Genomic DNA, 24,660 nt, shown 5'->3' with positions numbered 1-24,660 from the left:
AGCATCTAAGAGCATAAACCAGAGCAAAAGTACAGTGCAGAAACAATAAGACATTATGAAGACATAAAATAAACCCTTAATATTAGGACATTTTTCATGGTTTTGCAATTCAGAAAGTGGCCCTAATTGTTGTGAAACTGGCTCGTTTTGCATGTCTTCCATTACATTACATTACATTACATTAAAGTCATTTAGCAGATGCTTTTATCCAAAGCGACTTACAATAAGTGGATTCAACATACAGTACCAGTCAAAAGTTTGGACACACCTTCTCATTCAACTACTTTGAAGAATGTAAAATAATAAAAAATATAAAACATATTCTGGTTTGTTGAGCATTTGTTTGTTTACCACATAATTCCATATGTGTTCCTTCATAGTTTGGATGTCTTCAATATTAATCTACAATGTAGAAAAATATAAAAATAAAAATAAAGAACAAATATTTAATGAGAAGGTATGTCCAAACTTTTGACTGGTACTGTAGGTATTCAAGAGAACTACTAGTCACCAGAAGTCATAAGTGCATCTCCTTTCTTAAACAAGCATCTAAGAGCATAAACCAGAGCAAAAGTACAGTGCAGAAGCAAATTACTACGAAAACAATAAACATATATGTTTTATGTATTATCACAATACAGATCATAGCCCTATTTAGGGAAATAGAACTGACAAAGTCAATGCCCCAACTTGCCAGTATACCTATGGGAGTCAGTCTTAATAACCTCATATCATATTAAATAACATAAACAACAAGCAAGGCTCTTTTTCACACGACACACTTCAAGCACGTCTCTGTCCTATAAGCACTGTAGTCAATACTGAAGAGCGTTGTCTTCTCATGTTTAGTTTATCCACAGGAGCAAATATTGGGACGTATCTGTATATTTGTTTTTCTTGCTGAGTGTTAGATGAGGAGATTTGTATAAGTATGAAGAGAAACCAGAAGATGACTAGATTAACACAAAGACTTAAAGAAAGAGAAACAAGAAGGCCTTGATCTGCCCAAAGTTATAAGATAGCACATCTAAAGCTCACTTACTAACATGTATCTAATGTGGTCAGTCTGTACACAAAGAACAATGTAAAAGATACAGAAGTTAGGTGCTTTAAGTTACTTTAATTTGTGCATGAGATATAACCGCTATTTCATTAAATCCTCCTCATCTCTCTTCTGAAACTTTTCTTCCTCTTTCCTTTGCAGCTTTCTGAGAATGTCAAATTACTACGAAAACAATAAACATATATGTTTTATGTATTATCACAATAAGATAAGATAAGATAAGATAAGATAATCCTTTATTAGTCCCGCAGCGGGGAAATTTGCAGGCTTACAGCAGCAGAGAGTAAAGTGCACACAAGAGACATAGTAAAGAAAGACAAGATAAAAAAAAACAAATGAAAAAAAAAATGAAAAAAAAAAAGTATTATAAATAAGCAATAAAAACAGTAGAAAAACACAATAACTGAAATATAATATTTACAGACAGAAAAAAACTATTTTAACTATTATTGCACAGTGTTTTTATTGTCATGTGTCAATACAGATCATAGCCCTATTTATGGAAATAGAACTGACACAGTTAATGCCCCAACTTGCCAGAATAACCATAAATATAATGCTTATTTCTATCTTGGATATGCTATTCAAAAAAAAAAAAAGCCACACATCAAAACAGTCAAAGCACAGATGCTGTCAACTCTCTCCCCAGAGCCGCTCTGACGCTCCAACTCACCAACCAATGAAAACCTCCGACGTCATGACGCAACGTCGCTCCCGTCCAATCAGCTCGCACGTCGCCCTCACACGCGTCACGCTACGGAAGTGCGTTGCTTTTGCGCCGGAGCAGTCGCATGTGTCGTTTCTCGGGCCCTAGCCAGCTATAACCCTTTAATGCATGTGAGTGTTCCGTCATTACAGGTAGACAGACAGCTCGCTGCATCATGGGGGCCAACAGCAGCACCCGCCGCGTGTCATTCGAGTCGGACGAGAACGAGAACATAACAGTGGTGAAGGGCATCCGGGTAAGTGGAAGTACACACACCTGCAAAGTGTGTTTCTGACCCATTACTACCCTGTTACATAGTGCACATCCGCTGCAGGGGCTAGTGCACTTAACTCTCTCCTGTGTCCTTTTGGGAAGGTTGACTCTGACGTCATCATGCATGCATGTATGAATGAATGAATGAATGAATGACTGTTGCATTGTTGTTAATGTAGTATTGTTGTTGTTGTTGTTGTTGTTTGGGAGTTCTGGTTTGAAAAGGTCACATGCATGTGTTCAAGGGGAGAGCTGTCACGTGTTCAGCTGGGGTTAAATATAGACTGAGAGGCTTATGTCCATCAGATGAGACTTGTGTTGGCATGACTCATTACATTACATTACATTACAGTCATTTAGCAGACTTACAATCAGTAGTATATTACATATCATTCACCCATTCACACACTGATGACAGGCTACCATGCAAGGTGCCACCATCAGACTCTAACTAACATTCATCATCCAGTCCACACCGATGGCAAGCCTTCGGGAGCAACTTGGGGTTAAGTGTCTTGCCCAAGGACACATCGAATGCCGAAGCCGGGTATCGAACTACCTTGCTCTCCACTACTGCCACAGCCGACTCATGTCTATTGTCACTTAGTGAGGCTATAGTTGTCCTTCAATGAGGGCGTAATCCTGCTAATGCCAGTGATGTAATGTTGGCGTAATAAACTGATTGTGACAAAAAGTTTCCACACATCAGTTTTGGACATGCATGTAAGATGGTAATGATTTTAATGATTATATTCACATCATCAGACAGGAAACATATGAAAATATGTCACTAAACATGCATATTACCCTTAATATATATTTACTGCATCACCAAGCAGCATAAATGCTCAGTATCAAAGCCAGCAGCCAGTCTTAATAACCTCATATCATATTAAATAACATAAACAACAAGCAAGGCTCTTTTTCACACTACACACTTCAAGCACGTCTCTGTCCTATAAGCACTGTAGTCAATACTGAAGAGCGTTGTCTTCTCATGTTTAGTTTATCCACAGGAGCAAATATTGGGACGTATCTGTATATTTGTTTTTCTTGCTGAGTGTTAGATGAGGAGATTTGTATAAGTATGAAGAGAAACCAGAAGATGACTAGATTAACACAAAGACTTAAAGAAAGAGAAACAAGAAGGCCTTGATCTGCCCAAAGTTATAAAAGATACATAGACACATCTAAAGCTCACTTACTAACATGTATCTAACGTGGTCAGTCTGTACACAAAGAACAATGTAAAAGGTACAGAAGTTAGGTGCTTTAAGTTACTTTAATTTGTGCATGAGATATAACCGCTATTTCATTAAATCCTCCTCATCTCTCTTCTGAAACTTTTCTTCCTCTTTCCTTTGCAGCTTTCTGAGAATGTCATCAACCGCATGAGGGAAGCTGAAGCTCCTCCTAAACCCCGACACGCCTCCACTCCACCACCTTCCATGGCACCTTCCCTCGCTCCTTCTCCTCTCCTGCGGCCAGTTCCTCCCCTCTTTGATCCCATCACCTCGTTGCCTCCTCCCCCTCCTCTTGTAGCACCTCCAGCTCCTCCTCCTCCTCCACCAGCTCGATCCGCCACAGAGACTGTGGCTGCACCTCCACCTCCACCTCCTCCTCAACCTCCTACGGAACAGGTAGCAGCACCCACCATCACTGACATGGTGCTTCCATCCTCCTCACCCGCAGCTGCTGCCAGTGCTGTCGCTGCTCCTGCTTTTGAGCCTGTGGCGGCGCCTCCTCCCGCTGCTCCTGCTGCCGTTGAGCCAGTCATTTTGCCGACATCTGTCCCTCCTGCTGCTCCCATTGCTCCCCCGATTCTTGCCCCAGCTGTGGTGGAAGAGATCGCTCCGCTTGCTCCTCCTCCCCTTGCAATCGAACCCTCTCCTCTTCCCATAAATCAATCTGTTGCTTCTTCTCCTCCAGTAATTGAACCCATTGCTCCTAAACATGTGATTGCTCCTTCATCTGTAGCTGAACCCAAACCAGCTCCTCTTCCTGTCAAGATGGAGCCCATCATTGCTCCTCCTCCTCCTCCTCCCGAATCAGAACCCCTCCCTTCCCCTCCTGTTCTTGAGCCTGTCGCCATCCTGCGTCCTTCAGGGGACACTTTGTCCCTGCAGCCCGCTCAGCCATTTGCTGCACCTCCTCTGTCTGAGTATACTGCTCCTTGTGAACCAGTTGCACCTCCTCCTCAGCCCCTAGTGGACCCAGTGTTCCTTGCTCCTGCCCCTGAGCCAGTGGTAGTGCCTGAGTCCGTTTCTGTCCCACCACCACCACCACCACCACCTCCTGCTGCAGTCGGTGAGTTTTAATGCTGATAATCAGTATTTGTAGTTCAAATCACATCACAAAAAATGAAAACGAGAGATGCACCCGATTTATTGCTTCATGGCATATTCTGTTCAGTAATAAGGTATTGATTTGTGACTCCATAATACTCCAGGGGTTTAAAGGTAGGACTGGAGAAGCTCACCAAGATCCCTATTTGTATATAGAATGGATAAGTAATTTAGCTTTTATTTAAAATATTTCGTATTTTTTCACATCTCAGAATCTAAACTAACTTCCATTAGTTGTTTTTTTTTTGCTGGATTGGTGCAGTTGATATTTTAGACTCAGGAGGCGGATTGACAAATGTGTGCCTTGTTTCCTCTAACAAGTGTCAGGAGTGAGTGCTCAAAAAACCCGGAGGAAATTAATTGTTCTTGGTGGCTCATTTTATCCTTAAAAATGAATCGGCGATTCCTCAGTAGAATGTTGATTAAAAGGCAAAGGTTACGAGGGAATGAGCTGTCCAAGGATTTATTTTAAGTCCGGCTCCGTTGAATTTTAATGATGTTTATTGTGTGGGTGTTTGCTTTGAGCCACCTTAAGCTTTTTGTGTCCAACTTTTCTTGCCGATTGTAATTACTCTTCATTTAAAAAAATGGGCCTCGGTCATATTATGATTCATTGCCAGTCCCCAACTGTTAATGAGATGATTAATTCTTCCTTTTATTAATGGTAATACCTTTATGCTGCAATTAGTGGCCCTCCTTTCTGCCTCGTCACAGTGGAGCTCAAGCTGTCACGGTGACCCTTCTCCTTCCTGCAGTTTGTGAGAACACTCAAAATCGTGTGGTTAAACTCTGTTTATGTCCTATCAGGGTTTTATTTTTCTCAATCTCATTATCTGAAATTGTTTTCAGTCTTTAAAACAGCTATAATTAATATTTGTTTTCTCTAAACAATAGATCATATGAGAACTTGTAGGTGAAAGGGAGCACTTGAAATGAATAACCTGCAGGACTCTCATCGGAGTCCTTTTGTCTACAGCAGACAGCAGAAAAAATCTGTTATTGAATTATAGAAATAGAAAGTGGTCATTAAAAACAGAAAGACAAAAATAGCTATTTTTTTGTTATTGATGTTGTTTTATAAAAGTTTATGTCTCTTTATGAGGTGAAACTTGATAATGTATAATATAGTTTATTGCACTTATCCTATTCGTATTAGTTTGCACTTATTGCAGTTTGTTGCAATTATTGTTTTCGTAGTAATTTGCCTCTGCACTATACTTTTGCTCTGGTTTATGCTTTAAGATGCTTGTTTAAGAAAGGAGATGCACTTATGACTTCTGGTGACTAGTAGTTCTCTTGAATACCTATGTTGAATACACTTCCTGTAAGTCGCTTTGGATAAAAGCATCTGCTAAATGACTGTAATGTAATGTACAAACTGAGTTTAATCACATTACTTTTGTCATATGAAAAAAAATGCCTGTCACTATTGACAACATATTGATTTGACATTGTACACGTCCATTGTGCTTGTAAAGACATACTCGCTCCACCTCTCGACTCCCCCCTCTCAAAGTAAAGTTTTCAGTCTCTTACTGTGGGAGCACGTCCCTTATCTCTTGACGTATCCGGCAGAGGACGCGTGAATGTTACCCGTTCATTACGCCGTACATAACGGGGCGTGGGTGCCGGTTCTTCAGGAGGTGGTATCCAGGGTGTGGGCAGGCCTCCCCATCCTTGACTGTGCTCAATCAGCAAGGTAATTAAAAAAAGGCCAACTTATGCCACGCCACACTGACTCCTGTGATTAAAACGACACCTCCGCAGTTTCCAACAAACAAACCACCGGGCCTCATCAAGGGAAGGAGGCGTGTGCGTGTGTGTGTGCGTGTGTGGGTGTGTGTGTGCGTGTGTGGGTGTGTGTGTGTGTGTGTGTGTGTGTGGGTGTTAAACTTTTCTTTAGCCATAGGGCTTCTGTGATATGACTCTGGATTTTGTTTGAGCCACCTGCCTTTTTGTGTTTGAGCACATTCATAAAACATTTTTTAACAATTACTAGAATCTTCTTTGTCGGTTTGTTTTTCCATTAACTTTTTTTTTTTCTCCGTGTTGAATACAGTTATTCCTCCATTGTTTGCGCCAATTAGTTTTCAGATAAATACAACAGTGTCTCGCTTAAGTTTGTGACAGGTTGTTGAGTGTAGTTATTACGAGAGACTGGCTGGCTCTGTTCACAGCACAACACAGTGTTGATGAAAGATAACAAGTCTTCTAATGCATTTCCTTTTTAAGTGGTCAGTTATGGACTTATGTTTTACACTTTCGGTTGGAGCACATGGAGTTGTGATTGCTGCAATTAAAGCGTCTTTAAGTTAACAAACGGTGACGGAAAGTTTGAGAAGAGGCATCTTTCAGGACAAATAATAAAAACAGAGAAAGGACATTTTTTTTTCTGTACTTTCCGTCTTTTTTTGTTGCTCCAGAGTCACTACAGTTATCAGTCATATTCATGGCTGGCCCTTATCACACAACAATAATGGCAGTTGACATTTACTTAGGTATTTTGTATATACTCTCCTCGCAAGGTCACCTCACAGCTTAATACCAAGCTCCCCAAGTATAATGACTGAATGAAAAAAAAAAGTCAACTTGGACGATTGATCAAGCATGCTCTTTTTAAAGAAAGGAAGAAAAAAAAAAAATGTACGCTGAATGTGAAATCTCGTTAAAAAGTTGCAAAGTTCAGCCCAATTCTGAAAGGGTACGACCTTAATGAGGCGCGCATTGATTATGTGCGTCCACGAGAGTTGGGTATCGAGTGAGGCTCTCAGCAGGTCGACTGTCTCTAAATCATGGGCCTGAGTCACTATGTGTGCTGATTACACCACAGTCAAGGTTGAACCTCCTACACCTTCTCCAATGCGTTATAAATATTCATACGCCCGAGCCCACACACTGTGCTGGACTAATAGCCTTCTTAAAGATGTCTCCCAGGTGAAGCAAGAGAGAATGGGGGGGGGTGGGGAATGGGACAGGCAAAGGAAAACGATGGGAGACGTGTGCGTGTCTTAGTGTGCATGCATGAATGTGAGTGTGAAATATATCACTCTGCTTTTGAAACTGACTTTTTCTTGTTCTCCCGTGAAAAATGTGAAATGATCAGTTAGGTCCTTTTTCACAACATGAGATTGAATTAACAGGACAGAGTGTGAATAAAACAGAAAAATCTGAAATGTCACCTGCCTGCCGGGGCTGGGAGCTTGCTCTTGGCACTTTTTCTTTTCCTTCCCCCCCCCCCCTTCTCTTTCCTATGTGAACATAGTGAAAGGTGTGCTGTGTGCGGGGACGCTAAGCGCGAGCTAGAAACGTGGGGAAGTGGTAATGTTACAGATTATGCCCTCCACGCGGGTCCTGGGGTTAATGAAACTTCTGATGAGAAACGCAATTTGCCTTCGTCTATTATCTCCACTGCCAATAGCCTGTACTCCACCGCTTCTCCTCCTCCTCTGTGGCTTTTTTTTTTTCTCCACAGGGTTTAGTGATTGGTGGAAAGGGAAAGGAAGGGGACACGTCTAAAAAGATGATGAGTTTTTAATCTTTTTAACATTTACATGTCCTACTCAGGATTGACACTGGCTCTGTCGATCTGGAATTGTCTCTGACCCGTACCAGCTTCCCTCAAGGACCCCAGACAGTGTTTATCATATCAGAACCTGTTCTCCGGCTGACCCTGCAGGCCTGCTAGCTATCTGAAGCCTCTCTCTGCAGGGCTGGAGAGGATGTGGTGATAAATGAGGAGCCGCTTGTCTGAAGTTGGAGGACTTTTAGAATTTTACTTTTAGCAGTGCACTGCTAACGTGTTCTGTATTTTCAATGTGAAGCTACAGATAATTTAAAGGGCGGTTGATTAGGAAGTCTTACGTGATGGAAAAATGTCATAAATGGCAGGATTTGACCTCTGAGCTAAAGTGACGCTTGAGTTTGGTGTCCAGTATTCATCTTCCCTTAAGATCTTTGAGTTTTATAGTTGCTTGTTTCATAGTGGCCTCACACTAACCATACTAACAAGCTCCATGATGGCAGGAGGCAGCACTAGCTTGTGTTTCAGTCCAGCCTTGTTATTGTGAGTTTGAAGAAATGCTTGAAAAATACTTTTTTCTCAGGTGTTTGCCATGTTGACAAAATTACATTTCACTATATCTTTGACCTAATACTGTGACACTTAGGGAATGACCATTGGTGCATTCAAACAGCCAGATGTGGATATAATGACATAACAAATATTGTTTATTTCACTCAAAGTGTTGTATCAAAATGTAATTTCAGACAACTCTTGAAACTCAACATATTTAAAGCTGCATTATTTTTTTGGCCGTGGCGGTGGAGCAAGCGTGGAGCAAAATAATGGCCTATTTACACATCCAGCACACGTGGAGCAACAGCAGTATTCATCTGGAGTCATGTTTCTGGCTTGGTTTTCAAAAGGCTAAATATATGACTCTTCGGTTGCCAAATACATCAATATGTTCAACTGCTAGCTCCTGAACTGTGCGGACTCTTATTTGCTCCATCTTTTACATGCTTTTCTTTCCAGCACCAAGATTTTATCATCTGGATATGCGTGCTATTTAAATATTTTTCTGCCAGCTAGTAGCTCCTAACTCTGTCTGTCTTAGTCATCACGGTTACCTACCAATACCAAGTCAAAGGTCACTGAATATGTGGTTGCCTTTGTTGACTTTATCACAATATCATAATTGCCAGACAAGACAGCTAGAGCTATATGACGAAACAATATGATATTCAAAAAGTACATTGTTGAGTCTCCAGAGGCCCTACAGTTCTCTCAAATGTACCTAAAGTACACATTTCTAGACGTCTAACCAACACAGTGTTATTTCTTTAGACAGAAGACAATCATAAAATAAGATAAGATAAGATAATCCTTTATTAGTCCCGCAGCGGGGAAATTTACAGGATTACAGCAGCATAGAGGATAGTGCAAACAAGAGACATGGTAAAACAAAAAAACAAGATCAAAATAAGTATTATAAATAAGCAAATGAGCAATAAAATTCACAGTAACTGAAAAATATTATATATACATATACATTCATAGCATATCATCTGATGTTTTCATATTCACCTGATGGGAAAACTTGATGGATGTCCCTATATGGCAGAGTCAAGATCGTAGCCCAACAGGTTGTCTGTCTGTCGTGGTTCTTAACAGAGTTGTAATTAGACTCTCCTCTGCTGTGGGATCAATGAGAGCTTCTGAGTGCTGTCAGACATGATGGATATTATTTTCCCACATTCTGGACAGTTGGGTGACAGCAGTCTCTGTCTTTGAGGATACACCGTGCGGCAGAAAAGTTGTCGAGTGTCAATCACCGCCTCTGTTCGCACGACTGTTTCCTTCTGAAGCCCTGTCACACTAAAGCCTCCCTCTACCTGCTGCTTATTCATTCTCTTTACTGTACCAAACAGTTGTCATGCTGTGAGTTCCTGTTAGGTTTCTGTTGGCAGCAGAGGAGAAAAGACTCGAGAGGTTGGATATCAGAGAAAAATAATAAGTTAACGGTACTCTGAGAGCAAATAGTTAACGGTGTGGGTGTGCTAAAGCTGCTGAGGGAGGTGAAGGAGACTAGAATGACAGAAGGAGGAATGATTATTAATGTGCTGAGATTTCATGTAGCCACGTCGGTCAGTTTAACAGTGTCACTTACTTTATATTTATATCAAACCACGGGAAAAAAAATAAAAACGTAAAGCTATTTCATTTATTTTAATATCGAAAGATGAGATTGTTAGATAATTAGAACGTTGAGACTCCAAACTATCTGAGAGAGTCAAACGTTTGTGTGTCCTTGAAATGTTTATTTAGAATTTTATGTATTTGATTATTTACATTATAATGGGACCATAATTTAAGTCTTAACAAAAAGCAGAATACATCAAAGGCACTTTTTGACAATCACAAGCACCAGTCAAGAAAATGATATTACATGAAAAACAAAACTGCTTTTTTCCACCGCTGAGAAAATTCCAATTTGAAGCCAAGAATTGTAGAACTAATTGTTTTTTTTTTTCTTCTTTCCCGAGGAGAGGTTTGTATCGTGTCATTCTTTCTTTCTGTCCACGAGGTATCTCAAAAGCCTTTTAAAAAGATTTTCCAGGACAACTGGTGACCAGGCTCTGGGACATGTAATATTTAAAACATTTAATTAGATTACGATGTTGATCTGTACTCGGGGCTTGCAGATTGTTACACCTTTTTTTTAATCAAAACGATGAAATTTAAATTGATAGACTTTACAAATCCTAATCGTAACTAATAAAAAAAAAAGATTCTTCACATTAAACTTGGAGTATTTTATATATATGTTTTGCCTTTGTCTGTAAATTTCCAATAGTAGCTGCATCACCGCTATTATGAGAAAGAAATTGTGTTGCACATTTAAGGTCTTATTGTTGATCTGATTCAGCTGGAATGTGTGTGTGTGTGTGTGTGTGTGTGTGTGTGTGTGTGTGTGTGTGTGTGTGTGTGTGTGTGTGTGTTGTGTGTGTGTGTGTGTGTGTGTGTGTGTGTGTGTGTGTGTGTGTGTGTGTGTGTGTGTGTGTGTGTCCGTGTGTCCACTGGCCTGCTGTTACCACATGTAACCAGGTAATAACAGACTCCGACAACAGGGATTATCCTATCTAACTAATGCCGTTGCAGAGTAATCTTGACACACTCAGACAACCGACCCCCCCCTCTCATCACTGCAGTGTCGCAGCACACCGCATGCCACTTCTGTGTTCAGAGCACGTTTTGGCCCGGTCGCTGGCTGGCATCTTTACTTTCATGCTTAATTACCTGCCAAGATAGACCGGTGGAGACATGGAATCATGCCTGTATGATGTCCCTGACATGAATATATGTAGATAGAGTGGCACGCTGCTGTGACTGGAGGATGTGATGTGTGTGTGTCTGTCTGTGTGTGTGTGTTTGGGCAGTATAGGCATGTTTCTATCTAAGGGCCTTACTGTTTTTTTGCACACACACACACACACACACACACACTATAAAGCATAGTAGCCTGAGGGCCAGGATTTAGTTCCCACCTCGCTTCGTTCACAGCTAGAGAACAAACAATGGTTGCATCTTACAATTATTTTCATTGTGGATTAATCTGCTGATTACATTCTCCATTCATTCATTAATTCATTCATTATTTGGTGTATGAAACATCAGAAATCAGAGAAAAATGTCCTGTCACAATCTCCTAACGCATAAGGTGATGTCATCAAATTGCCTGATTTGTTTGGCTGTTAGTGTTGCCGACTTGGCGACTTGCTAGCTACTTTCATTGGAAAAGAGTTGGCAACACTGGGCTGGGTTGTTCATTTGGGTCATTTTTATAAATCTAGCTTATTGTTGCTCGTTTGGTAATTTAACCAACCTTAGCTTTATCAAAATAGTCCCAGGTAATGAATCCGTCTATCGCAGACCAATCTGCTCAAGCAAAACACAGACTTGTCAATCCTTATTATAGTTAAACTGTTCATTTCGAGCAGCAGAGTTTCTGTTTAATGCAGATTTTTCAAACACCTGTTGGACTAAAACCCAATTTCTCCCTTTTTCTCGTTTTATTACTTTTCAGACAGTATGACTCTGCTTAGTGTCCTAACAAACACAATATGCCTGTTTAGCAAACAACAGCTGTTTACTGAAAACATTTCTATTTCTCACTAACCCCCTCTCTCTCGCTCGCTCTCTCTCTCTCTCTCTCTCTCTCTCTCTCTCTCTCTCTCTCTCTCTCTCTCTCGCGCTCTCTCTCTCTCTCTCTCTCTACCTTGTCTGTTTTTGTCCCCAGTTGATGAAGAGGCCCTGAGGAAGAAGATCAGTGATGAGCTGTATAAAAGCTTGGAGCAGGATCGGGCAAAGGCCGAGCAAGAGCTGCAAGCCTGGTGAGACACACACACACACACACACACACACACACACACACACACACACACACACACACACACACACACACACACACACACACACACACACACACACACACACACTGTTTTAATGGGTCATTTAAAATGGTCTTTGTTTATGACCTTCCACAAAATGTTGAGGTGTTTTGATGCTATAATTTGTATTTTGGAGTTGAATTTAAGATATCATCGTTGGCTGAAAGTCTCTCTGGTGTTCTCTGTGTAGTGTGCATTTCTCTACCACCTGTCTCTTTGCTCCTCTTCTCCTCTCTCCCCTACCTTCCCTTCTTTGGATCATGATAGATTGAATCAGGGCACCGCACTTTGTGTCAATTCCTGTTCCAAGATTTCATTAGAAACCGAAGACATTTTTTAAGATGTGACCATTTTCCGCTCTCATTAATAGTCAAAAAGGTCAGCACCGGTCTTTCCGATCCCCAACTGTGTTTCCAATCTGCCTCTCTTCCGAAGCACATCAGCCCTTTTTTTTTTTTTTTTTGTTGCCTCCCTCTATCTCTGCTCCTTCCCTCCTCCTCCGGATCAATTAATCATGCCTGAGGAAGGAGGGCGCTATCCTGAGGTAATTTCCTGGGTGTTGAGTGGGTGATCCATTAGCCCTGCCTGATGAAGAAACACACTGTTCATGTAAGGAGCACATTTCTCCTCTCCTCCTCTCTCCTCTCCATTCTTCTTTTTCACCCTAAAGAAGCAGGTGCACATGCCATAATGTCCGATAATGGCGTTGCGCCCTCTCTTTAATGGTCCTGGGTGATCTCCATTGAATGAACTGTGATTAGCCAGTAAACACACTCTTGTACTGTATGGGGGGGAGAAAAAAAAACCCCACAACCTTTCTCTATCCAGGAGGAGGTGGTGTTAGCCTAGCGATTAGCCTCGATTTTGAGGCTCATTCAATAAGAGAGAAATTAACAAGTGGTTTTGAGAAATCAATTGTCAATTGATTTCTTTTTTTCTGCCTATTTTCAGTTTTTTTTGTGAGTAACTGCTTCCTGCGGCTCACTTATTTATGTCCGTTCAGAGCAGTAAGTGCCGCAAAATTACACCCTCCTCGCCATTAATTGAATTCATGGTGGCTCAAGCCCTCAATTTTTGTTTGCGCCTGGCATACGCTGCAATTTCTCTGAAGAAGACTTAACTGAGTATGAAATGGTAAATAAAAAAGTAATTTGTTAGCTTGTTTGTATGTTTTTGTGTGAAGAAGCATAATAATGTCAGTTTTTAACGTGGCCTTGTGAGTTGTTTGTAATTCTTCTGCTCATTTTGTCATATTTCATTTCTTCTACATCTGTTTTTTGTAAGTGTGTTTGTGCATGTGTGTCTGTTTTTTGAAGTTAACACTTTTACAGCCAGTAATGCATCATGGGGCAGCCATCAAGATGCATTCTGGGATTTAAGGAGAGCTTAAAAAGTGCAGATCAGTGGTAGGTTTTGTCTAGAATAACCAAGTATTAGAAAAGAAATCAAAGCATGACACAGAGACTTAACATTAAAAAAAAAATAATAATTCACGCCAACACACCACTATCCGTCACTCCTTTTTATTTTGCCCCCGCAATTAAACTTTTCTATTCATTTGTAGTTATTTCAGATAAAGGGGACTGGTGCTATCTTCTAATTGAAATAGATGAGAGGAACACAGTGCCTTTTATTTTTTTACCAACCTGGCCTGTCAAACAATAATTAAATTGCAATGGTATTTCACCTTCACACACCACAGGCAGTAATTACACTGAGTTTTTGGTTGTTGAAGGCAAACAAGGCGAAAGTAAGTGAGTGTGGCCTTTGCTGTGCAGGAAGACTCGGCAAGAAACTGAAGTAAGAGGGAAAATATATATATATATATTATTTTGTGTGTGTGAGCATATCAACAAGACTGCACAGTGCCACAGTAGTTGTAGAACCCTACAGTGAAACTGCTGCACAGCTTGAACACAGGGAAATGGAAGAATACGTCAACCCCCAGGTCATTGGGGGAAAAAACACACACAAGATACATGAGGGCAAGATCGCAAGGTCATGTTCAACCCCAAAGACATGAATAATTAATGCACGTTAAATTGAAAAGCAGTAAAAATGAGCAAACTGCCACATTAAGGCTAATGAAGTTTGTCTTTTTTAAGAATACAAGACATCGGAAAAGCAATTGAAGACATTCAAACTGCTTTTGCGTTTAATTTAGCTCTTTCCACACTACACTTTATAAGTCCTCCGTTCTATTCGACGCAATATTGGGTAAGAGAGAGAACAAGGGAATTTTGAGCAACAGTGGTGTTTAGATTAAGGCAGTATTTCTTCTGTTTGGCCTTAGGGCCACAAATGAACTCCAGAGATCTGGCTTTGCATGTTTTGCTCTGGTCGGAGGGAAGTGGAAGCTCTGTGAGGAGTTCATTTGGGTGCAGCCTAAACTCATTTGTGGCGAGGAGCGGCTGCAGGGAGCAGATTTGCCTCCGCCGCTTCTCTGTGAGGCATCGGAGTAGAACGACTCGGAGCAGAAAAAAGGATGTGAGAGAAAGAGGGATGAGGGGGAGATAACTCTTAGACCATCCTGTCCCTCCTAACTCATCCAGCTCTTCCTCTCTGGTTAATTCTCTCCGGATTTACTCCACCTTTCCTTCCTTATCTTGTCTTTTTATTCCCTCTCTTTCAGGCCACTTTCTTTTCTATTCCTCCACATTTTCTACATTTCTCCAGCCATCCTATCTTTTTTCTGTTTCTCAATCACCCTTCTCTATTTCTCATTCTACCTCCATCCCTCTTTTTCATGTCCTCTTCCTTCCTTCCCTCTCTATCAGTCTCTCCTCCTGTGCATGAAATGCATCTGTTTGAGTGTCCGGCTTTAACACTTAAAGGTTAGTTGTTGTTGCTGTTGTTGTGGAAACTTCTGCCCATTATTTCAACATGTAGTGAAGCAGCTTGTGTTGCAGATATAATTGTGTGTCTGACTTCTGAGTGAGAACACTGACCTTCACCCAGAGCTTCTGTCTTCCCGTTAACCAGCCAGCCTGTTAAATTCCTTATTGCCCCCAGGTCAGATGCAGACAGATTTTTACATTTAGTTTCTTTTTACCTTTTGTTCACTCAGAAATACATGCGCTGTCACACACAAACCTCCAACTCATTTAAAACAGAGTTGGAAAGTTGGGAGGTTATTAAAAATCAAAAAGTCCCAGAAACCAACCTGAGTTAGCCAGGACTGTGTCTGGGGAGTTATGATTCTTCCTTAAAAAAATATGTGTGTATCAGCAACATTGCTAGCATTCTCTCACTGCACTTTAGTTACTGTTTCTTCATGATAGCTTAACTGTAACTACTGCAAAAAAACATAGTACACCTGAGCAACTTAACACATTCTATAACTATAAAGCAAATAAACTCTTTCTGTCTGTAAAGTAAGTCAAGAACTGTTCATCCGGTTCCCTTCATGCAATGCGGGTGTATTAATGGAGACCAGTAGTAGTGCAGTAGTAAATCTGGTGCAATTTGGACACGCAACACATTCAACGTTAATAAAAAAAACTTTGAATAATCAAGCCAACAGGTTCTGTGCAGCGGCGAGGGCGGGGCTTCAGGGTACCGCGGACTGAGTTAAACATGTGGTTATATTGACAGGCCACACATCTTATATACTAAATGTATTTTATATATTTCTCAAAAATACAACAATAATGGTTATGTTACAGGTGTATGTGCACCAAAACACACATGCAACCCGTGAGTCCTCAGGCTTCAGCAGTAAACATTCCACACCTTGTGCATTTTCCAGTGCGGCCTTTCTTACTTAGTATATCTATACTGTATACTGTATACTGTGTGTGTGTGTGTGTGTGTGTGTGTGTGTGTGTGTGTGTGTGTGTGTGTGTGTGTGTGTGTGTGTGTGTGTGTGTGTGTGTGTGTGTGTGTGTGTGTGTGTGTGTGTGTGTGAGATAACCATCTTAATCTTAATGTTTCTTCCAATTTATGCTTCTCGCCTCTCGTAAACCGGGCCATACATAAAAAGAACTGCCCCCTCTGGTGTATAAGGCCATTTTAAGTGTAAGAACAACAGTCCGTGAACTGTACATATAGAAAAATAAACTCATTTGAGAAATAAATGATCGCCATGTTCGGTACTGTAGCCCGCTGCTGACCTATTCAGTAGAGCAGTAATGGTTATTGACTCAATCCACCGAGCAAAGCTACCGTCTGTGGCTCGTCTATTACTCGAGCTGGTCTTATGCAGAACAGATGGTAACAGTTGGAGGGAGTTCAATACAAACTTCAAGTCATTTCTCCTCTAATTCCAGTGTTTAGGCTCCATAACACCCTCTGTTAGCTATACAGACCAATACCCATCAGGCCTCTGAACTTATTTAACACTACTAAATAGATGGTCTTTGTATTCTGCCTTGGAGTTTGAGCTTTTTGCACTAGGTGTGATATCTGAAGAGGCAAAAACAGAAGAGAAAGTGACAATGATATATCCACTTTTGACAGTGTGCGTGGTCGACGCACTAAGAACTTTGCAGTTATCTCTCCGTAGTTGCTGGGGGTTGAGGAAAATAGCGTTTTATGTTCCTTCTGCAGAGTGCGGGGCTCTTCTAAATTAATCTTCTCACCGTTCTCTCCTTTGTTCCCCATTCACTTAATTATAACACCCGGCGTTTCATAGCAGCCACAGCCAGTTGTGGTGCACGTGCGCTTATGTGTGAGCGCACGTATGTCATGGAGAGTGCTCAGCTACCATAAAATATTCAAAGGCAGCATTCAGCGACATTATTCCCCAACATCAATATTGCATTGGGCTCTTTAAATGCCTTTTGTTTCAAGGCGCTTGGGTTCGAGTCTGCACTGGTATGCAGGTCTGTCAGAATTCAAACCTGCCAGGCGGACTTTATTTACTGAGACACATCTTGTGTAGTTGACAGGTAGACAACAGGATGCATTAATAAGGGTGAGGAGCTGAGGGGAGGGACAGAAGGTGAAGAAAGGAAAAGGTAGAAGACAGGAATTTGTCATTTGTTTTGGTGTGATATTTGGAATGATTTTCTCTGGAGTAATAGGTGGCGATGGCTTAATGGATGGCTTAATGGATTTGAACTCTTGCAGTGTTGACCGCCGTTCATTTTTCAACATGTCTGCATTTTTCCTTTCTTCATGACACAGTGTGTATATGCACACACTTGCCCAGACTATAGTCACTTAACCCAAAGTCGCAGTGTCTCAGCTACTCAACCTATGAATATTTCATATAAACTGCCACAGATCTAATCTCTTTCAGTCTGAAAAAATATTGTGTCTTAGAATAGCTTGGAGTATTTCTGCTCAGGGTCATCTCCTGAAAATACTGAGTCACAGTCCGACCGACTAGCGCTCCTTTTCAAAAGAATGGGTACCTCCCTGTCTTTCCACCGGTCTGTTTTTCCTCAAGGCTCGATCCACTGATCCATGAAACACACAGGTTACTGGGCCAAGATTATCCCACTTTCTATCCAGTACTGGGCCAAACATCATCCACTTATCCTCCTGAAAACTTTTTTTTTTTCTTTCCCCGCTACATAGGTGCTGTCTTTTTTCTCACTCTGTCTGACTCCATTCTCCATCCTCTACCTCAAACCCCCCCCAGACCCCTTTCCAACCCGGTGCCAATCTTCTACAGTCGAATGAAAAATGCGTCCAATATCCCAGGGACAGGGCAATAATGACTGGAAAGCAATAGAGGTGAAGCAGACAGATAGCATCCGGCTAGTGATAGCAGTCTTTGCTTGGGTTAGCACTTGTGAGGAAGCCAGTCGAAGGGACTTTTTTGCAAGGCTGTCTATTTTTATCGGGCCCCCCTTTTCTTTCACCTGTCCAGGTTGTAGCTTTTGCTCACCATGACAATGACATGTTTCGGTTTACTTTTAGGAGATAGGTAAAGCTACAATCTTTCAATGAGAGAATATTGTCCTTTTTTTTCAACCATTCAGTTGAATCCACAACAAAATCATGGTTTTTTTTGGGGGGGGTTATTTTTCTCTTTCTTAATTACTATGGTTCAGCTTCGCCTATTTCAATTCCTCACCCTCGGTCATGTTTGTTTTTCCGTTACGAAACGAATCGGGTAAACAAAAGGAGCTTTTTGCACTCCTGAGTGTCAGTGGTGCTGACAGGTGCGTAGGAGAATTCTGGTTGTCCTTCAAACATCTGCACACATTCACCACTTGCACATTAAATAAGAGTGCAGAATAAAGTTATTGTAACAAAGCTTCATCAGGCACAGGATACACGAATCTGCTTCGGCGGAATGGATTCATTTCTCGTACTGTAGTAATAATTGTTAATATGAATATACTATACACCTGCCATAAAGGTCTGAATTTCGAGATACAAAAGGTCAACTAACTGCTAAAGTACAAACAGAGTCCATAAAAAAAAAAAAAAAAAAAAAAAATATATATATATATATATATATATCTATATACTAGTAGCAATAGTAACAGCCGAAGCTCCCTGAGTAAAGGTAGCTTAGGTGCATTAGCAGTGCAGGCAGGCAGCCGTTGATTGTGGGGAAACGGTGAATGTAAAAGGCCATTAGGAGGCTACCTGTGTGCGTGTGCGTGTGCGTGTGCGTGTGCGTGCGTGCGTGCGTGCAATGTCCAATGATGGATGGAGTGTGCTGACGTGTGCAGCTCAGTGGACTGTGAGACTGGACATGGCTGGTCTCTCTCCGTCTCCCTCCATCTCTCTCTCTCTCTCTCTCTCTCTCTCTCTCTCTCTCTCTCTCTCTCTCTCTCTCTCTCTCTCTCTCTCTCTCTCTCCTCCCTCCCTCCCTCCCACTCTCTGCCTCACTCCCTCTTTGCTTCACTTCCTCAGGGCCAAACATGTCATGTCGCCACCGCTCACTCTCGCTCCGTCCTCGCTCTTCTTCTCTTCTCTCCGTCCTTTTCGTCCATCTCCCCATCTTGTCTTGCTCCCCCCCGCCCCGCCCGCTCGCTCCCTGACATTTAGTGGTGTCGCGGGGCAAAACGGCAGCTTTAAGACATCAGACATATTTTTATTAGACCCCCTACCCGTCATCTGCCTCAGAGCCAAAAGGCATGGATTGGTGATCAGTTAGACTAGTCTGTCCATCACGATTCCTCACTGTCTAGATGTTGGCTATATTCACAGGTGAGCGAAGAGTGGAATGACATTTTTTTTTTTTATTAATTGAATAAAAGATGAAAACCTTTCGCATTGACAGATCAGTGGGAGTAATAATATAATATCAAGAAAAAACAGGCAAAAAGAGAAGAAAGCCACATGCCGTATCCACGCCTGTTACCACACACTTGACAACCAGGGTGATGCACTTAAATTATCATAATGAGCAATGCACAAACCTGATGAGGCTGTGAAATGAGTCACGCATTTAACTCAAGTGTTCATGAATTCTTGAAAGTTGAAAGTTTCCCACCTTTTTTAAAGCAACTTTGAAAATAAGGGAAACAGAAGAAACAAATGTGATTAAATTAGTCTCCATTTAAAAAGCATCTATTGTAATTTAACTGTTTCCGGTGTAGGCCTCATACATAAACTGATGAATTAGACCTTTAACCAACTGATGGATCACTCATGGTTCATTTGAATGTAAAGGAATTTTGAACCGTATTGCTATCTAGGGGGGATAATCACAAACTCATTCACCGTCACTCTCGGGCATCTTACTCGTCATCAAGGCTGTCTTCCGACGCTCTCTGAGGGATTTTTCTAAGGCAGACGTTTATTAAGATCCTCGGCATCTTTATTCAGTCCGTCATAATTCATTCTGGCACTCGCTCTGCCTGCTCTGTGTTTATTCTACCTTTGCCACCGTTTGATTCCTAGCAGAGGAAGACTTTCAGGGACGTTCCTTCTCTTCTCCAATCAAGCACACACTGTCGCCGAGTAGGGAGTGCGTTGCTAGGCAACTATGAGAACCCAGTGACAGGGTTCAAATGGTGGTCCTGTATCTGCAGAGAGCGTGCTGCCCCTGTCTATACCAGCGCTTCATTGGATTGATGATTCTTGCTTGGGGGGGGGACGGACGGACGGACAGTGTTTACACTTTCTAATTCCTCTTAAATGTTAATTATTTGGAAATGATATACATTTATTTGAACTGTCCAACAGGTGTCAACTGACTGTCTCAATGTTGGCCCCCTCTTTGCAAACGATGGAATTGCACGGACATGTGTATGGATAACACTAGGGTTGAAAATCAATATACAATATATGGCCTATATGTACGCTTCATTAGCACTGTAATTGCATTTTTTTTGACCATTTAATTCATTTTGGTACTCAAGATAGTTTTATGCTGCTCAAAAGTTCAAAATTACAAAACCTGCAGTATGTAATTCCAAGACAAAGGGACTTTGGTCTGCAGTGCAGTAGACAGTGTACAACATACTGTGGACAGCACATGTTGTACACTGAAAATTTTGAGTAGCAAGTCATGCATTATAGAGATAGCTGTAGGGGAAAGAATAGTGAGTAGTACGTTTATATATTGTAGTGTACAGTAAGGTGCATTATTATTATAACTGCTATACGAGTTATATGAGATTATGCAGTGTTTTTCTTCAACATATAACGGTTTAAATCATGTAAAATGTTGATGCTCCACAGGGTTGAGGCGGAGAAGGCGCGGGCAGCAGCCCAGGCTCAGGACGATGCCCAGTCCCAGGTACAGGATGAGGTGTCCAGGATCCTGTCTGTGGAGCGGGCCGGGGCCAAGGAGAGCATCCAGCAAGCTGTGTTAAGAGAGAGGATCGCCACCGAGGACGAGAAACTCCGCGCTCATCTCTACGTGAGTCTCTTTACGAACATACGCGCTGACGTGAACTTTGCCGTCTTATTTTATCTCGTCAAACTTAACATTCAGTTTCAAACAGACACTGAGCATTTTTTTTAGCTGTATGACCTTCCTAGCACGGCCTCACTGATGAGCGATTTTTACATGAAGACAGGTCCCATTTTCTGTTCACACGTCCCTGCTCTATCACACAGACACACAGGGGTGAACCTGTTCTCTGTAATTGACAGGTCATGACTGGTACAGTGACAAATGTCAGGTCTGTGAGTGTCTGAGCATCGCTTTGAGCAGGTAGTTCATAGAGCTGTCTTGACTGTGTCGACACACACACACACACACACCCTCTCCTTCCACACACACAGTAACAGTCTCTTGGTCGTTATTTTCAAAGTTTAATCCACATAATGCAAACTCAGAGCGCAGTTTAGTAGGTAAGTAAACCCCTCTTTGCTGTATCCACATCTCGTAGTTTGATATGTTTGTCCTCCTCCACATCTCTGCACGTTCTTCCTGCAGTATTCTAAAAGCTACCTTCATTTAGGGCGGCTCGTGTCTTTATTTCCTGTGAATTGCCCGTCGTAAACACTGTCAGATGAGCGCTCCCCGAGCACACGCACACAGGCGGCGTATTGTTTCTTCAAAAAGAAAACACATTTTCCCCCGAGTGCGTCTGCTGTTTACAAACCTATGCTATTGATTATATAGCTCATTTCACACGCTCATCGCCGTAATAGAAAAATGAATCATTTTGGTGAGAGAGAGAGAGAGAAAGGAGCAGAGCGTTGACGTGATTCCATGCTGCAGGACATGTGTATTAGGGATCCCTCATTTGGAACGGCGATCAAAAACGAAAACAGGGAGGGGAAAAAAGGCTGCGAGGGGAGACACATGATGTAATGTGTTATTCCCTTCAGCATCTGTGTGGAAAGTCATTGCAGTATTTTGGTTTTCCTTTAATTTAATTTCTGTTGTTGTTTTTCATAAGGAAAGAGAAAAGGACGAATGAGGTGGGAGGAGGAAAGCAAGGGCATGAATGCTACTCATGCTTGGTATCTGTAATATGTGAGCGGCACCGCGGGTGGTGGGTCTTACTGAACTGTCACAGAGGAGAGTCCTTGTGCCTGTGTCATTGCCTGCACGCTCCTGAAGTACAAACTCCTTGTACTTAAGAGAACTTTTCCTCCTGCGCGCTGTGAAGCCTTTGCTTGTGGGCCCAGGGCTAACCTCGGGCCATTAGCAGCCTTTGAGACTACAGATAGCTGCAGTGCAGTGGCTATGCATGCAGTATGAGTCTGAGCAGACAAACACAGTCATATACAGTCTTCATTTTATTCTTTGTCTGTAACTTATATTTTCAGTTTAAATCCATTTGGTTGTTTCTGTGCTCCCACCACTTTGCCTCTACTTCCTTAAAGTGGCCCTGTTATGCTTTCCCACTTTCCCCCTCTTCTTTAGTGTGTTATATATATTTTTTTAACCTGTAAAAGGTCTGTAGAGTGTAAAACCTGAAGTCCACTCCTAAAAGGAGTTACCCTCCCCCTCAGAAGCTCCTGAGCTCCTGAATCGGCTGCATTGAATTCTCTCCTTCACTTCTGTAACTTTATGAGGTCATAATGTTACGGAAGTGACGTAAAAATCCTTCCGGCTAGTTTGGCAAACAACAAAAGAGAGAGACGGAGCTGAAGCTTCGAAGGAAGAGTTTTTTGAAGTATGAAATGCTGGACAATCACAACAGAGCGGGCTAGCTGACCAATCAGAGCAGACTTTGCTTTCTGGAGGGAGGAGCAAGCGCTACAACGGAGCGTTTCAGAGAGAGGGTGAGAAGAGGTGCTGCAGGACAGCCAGGATGAGAAAAACAAGGAAGATTATGGGCATTAACGCATGTAAACATGTTGTAACTGTAACTTGAGATAAAAATATGCACCCGCAAAATAGCATAATAGGGCCTGTTTAAATCTCACACATTGCAGCAGAAGAGTCGCTCTCAGAGGGCTTTACTGTTCTTACAATTGTGTGAGCGTGCCTGTGTGATAATTCCCTCAGTTTGAACATTCTTTTGGAGTGCTGCGGTTTTTAATAGAGTCCGACAGGTTATCAGTGGAGGCACAGTGGCGTTCGCACCGCTCATGTAATTGTCAAGCCAGACGCTTCCACACTGCCACTATTCTTTTTTTCACCTGGAAATGGACTTTTCCGTTTTTTAAAAAGGCAGCCTCTCGCCCACCCATTGTCATTTCAGTCTGTTTGTCGGCTACCCAACAGTGAACTCATCTTTGATGAAACATAAAACATGTTTTTTAGGTATTTTGTGTCTCCTGTCTGTCTTCCTGCCTCTGTGTCTCAGTGTGAGACTTTCTTTATTTTTACTCCAGAAAAAGAGCAGAAAGACATCAAATTTAACTCAAAATATGCGCAAGTTACCCAACAAATAACATTTCTATATACAAGCACATAAGCAACAGTGATTGGAATGTGAAAGTTGTTCCGATTACTGGACAAAGTCAATAAGTTGATGGAGAAAGAGCTCCAGGGGGAGGTTGTGCTTTGCTGTACTAAGCACATAATCTGGTGGCTGATAGAGCTTTCAGAGGTGATTTGTTCAGTCCTTATCCCAGTAAACCTGTTAACACCTCATATATTATCTTATAGGCTACACTGTTATGTCCTCGAGCAATAATCACTATACAAGATTAAGATTAAGTCTTTTTTTCTTTTATTCCGACTGTCTCTTCATTCTCTTTTTTTCATGCGATTATTTAGCTTGTTGGCTGAATCTCACTGCACAAAAGAGTGTTATGATTTATTTCACCTTTATACTAATGTTGATCGATATAATCATTTTGAGAAGGTGATAGGAAAACTTCTTCACATTGCATCCTTTCCTTTGATAAACTAAGTGAACTTAGTGAAAAATATACTTTCCGTTTAAACAGCAAACCAGTGTTGACTCATAAAATCTTCTTCCATTATTCTCTTGTTTTCCCTGACAATTTTTTATTTATTTTTTAAACCACTGAAGTGTTTTGGAAACTGCTGGATTTATCTCAGCCCACTAGCAGTTTAGACATCAGCAGAAATTATATTGTGTTTTCAGTTGTGGGAAGTGAAAAAGTAAAGAGGCCGTCGACTACACGAGTAAACATTAAACCTGTCATCAATCAATCTGTCCGTCTTACAGTGGAGGACAGTTTTGTTCTGTTGGTTTATTAATAAAGAGAAACATAAATCAGACAAAGATGTCAAGAAAGGAATGTTCCCAACTGGACTTTGTCAGGATGCCCTGGAGTAGTGTTTTTGAAATACGAGAAGTAAAAACAGTGTATTAAGACAGGCTGCTTTATTAAGCTATAAGATGATCAATAGAAAAATATAGAAAAAACTTTGCTTACCTGTAAGAAGGAAAAAGAAAATAAATTGTGCCTAACTATCACATATATATATATATATATATATATATATATATATATATATATATATAGGAAGGTTAAATAATAAGTCAGAATTTAATGTTGCTACTGTATCTGTGATTTAATTGCACTTTTAA

The 24,660-nt window shown here is 41.3% G+C and overlaps 1 protein-coding gene across 2 annotated transcripts in view; it reads left to right on the top strand.

Moving 5' to 3' along the window:
• Window positions 1-1,827: 1,827 nt before the first annotated feature.
• chchd3a (coiled-coil-helix-coiled-coil-helix domain containing 3a) overlaps window positions 1,828-24,660 on the top strand; it is a 67,749-nt gene continuing 44,916 nt past the window's right edge. Inside the window, exons 1-5 of one of the 2 annotated variants that reach the window (XM_054624617.1) lie at window positions 1,828-2,025; window positions 3,410-3,682; window positions 4,244-4,349; window positions 12,187-12,280; window positions 20,930-21,110. In XM_054624617.1, coding sequence (XP_054480592.1) covers window positions 1,945-2,025; window positions 3,410-3,682; window positions 4,244-4,349; window positions 12,187-12,280; window positions 20,930-21,110 — 735 coding nt within the window. In that variant the 5' untranslated portion in view covers window positions 1,828-1,944. Of the gene's footprint in view, window positions 2,026-3,409; window positions 4,350-12,186; window positions 12,281-20,929; window positions 21,111-24,660 lie in introns of both variants that reach the window. The other variant, XM_054624616.1, reaches the window with a different exon arrangement.

The sequence above is a fragment of the Anoplopoma fimbria genome, chromosome 23 (genome assembly GCF_027596085.1).
Source record: "Anoplopoma fimbria isolate UVic2021 breed Golden Eagle Sablefish chromosome 23, Afim_UVic_2022, whole genome shotgun sequence".
Lineage (NCBI taxonomy): Eukaryota > Metazoa > Chordata > Actinopteri > Perciformes > Anoplopomatidae > Anoplopoma > Anoplopoma fimbria.
This window is presented reverse-complemented; position numbering and strand designations above follow the sequence as displayed.